This window comes from Haliaeetus leucocephalus, unplaced genomic scaffold, assembly GCF_000737465.1.
Source record: "Haliaeetus leucocephalus isolate CR32 unplaced genomic scaffold, Haliaeetus_leucocephalus-4.0 Scaffold413, whole genome shotgun sequence".
NCBI lineage: Eukaryota > Metazoa > Chordata > Aves > Accipitriformes > Accipitridae > Haliaeetus > Haliaeetus leucocephalus.
This window is the reverse complement of record NW_010972849.1, coordinates 13,066-13,604: the sequence shown is the minus strand read 5'-3', so window position 1 is coordinate 13,604 and position 539 is coordinate 13,066. Positions and strand designations below refer to the sequence as shown.

General features: G+C 60.1%; 1 protein-coding gene across 1 annotated transcript in view; it reads left to right on the top strand.

Moving 5' to 3' along the window:
* LOC104835891 overlaps window positions 1–539 on the top strand; it is a 7,989-nt gene that overhangs the window by 6,101 nt on the left and 1,349 nt on the right. The window contains exon 5 of the mRNA XM_010574126.1: window positions 320–327. Within this exon, the coding sequence (XP_010572428.1) occupies window positions 320–327 (8 nt within the window). The remainder of the gene's footprint in view (window positions 1–319; window positions 328–539) is intronic.

The window sequence follows — 539 nt, the reverse complement described above, 5'->3', positions numbered from 1 at the left end:
TTCTCCATCCATCCATCTCCTGCCCCGTGCTTGGCCAAAGACCACTTGGGTGCCCTACAGCTCCCAGACCGCGTTGTAGCTTCTCCCATTGCCTGGCCTACAACTCCCATGAGCCTTTGGGTTCCCCACCCCATTGTGAGGCATCATGGGAGTTTGAGTCTTGGTCCTCACCCCCCCCAATATGTGGGTTGAGGGACCCATGGGTGGGGAGGAAGGGGAGATTTTGGGGGGGATGACACATATTTTGGGGGACACACACACATTTTGGGGGGGTCAATAACCCCCCTCTGAACTTCTCTCCTGCTGCTGCCGTGGACAGGACACGGGGTAAGTGCCCCGCCCTCTTTTTTGGGGGCCTTATCCCCACCCCAAACCCCCGATCCCCCAATTTTTTCCCCCAAATCCTGGAGGGGCGGGAGGGGCAAGAAACCGCCTGAGCTGCGGGTGCGAGAATTGGGGTTCGCCCCCTCCCAGTGTGGAGCAAGTGGGCTCCGTGGGTCTTGGGTCCCCTCCCACCCCCAAATTTTGGGGTGTCCCCC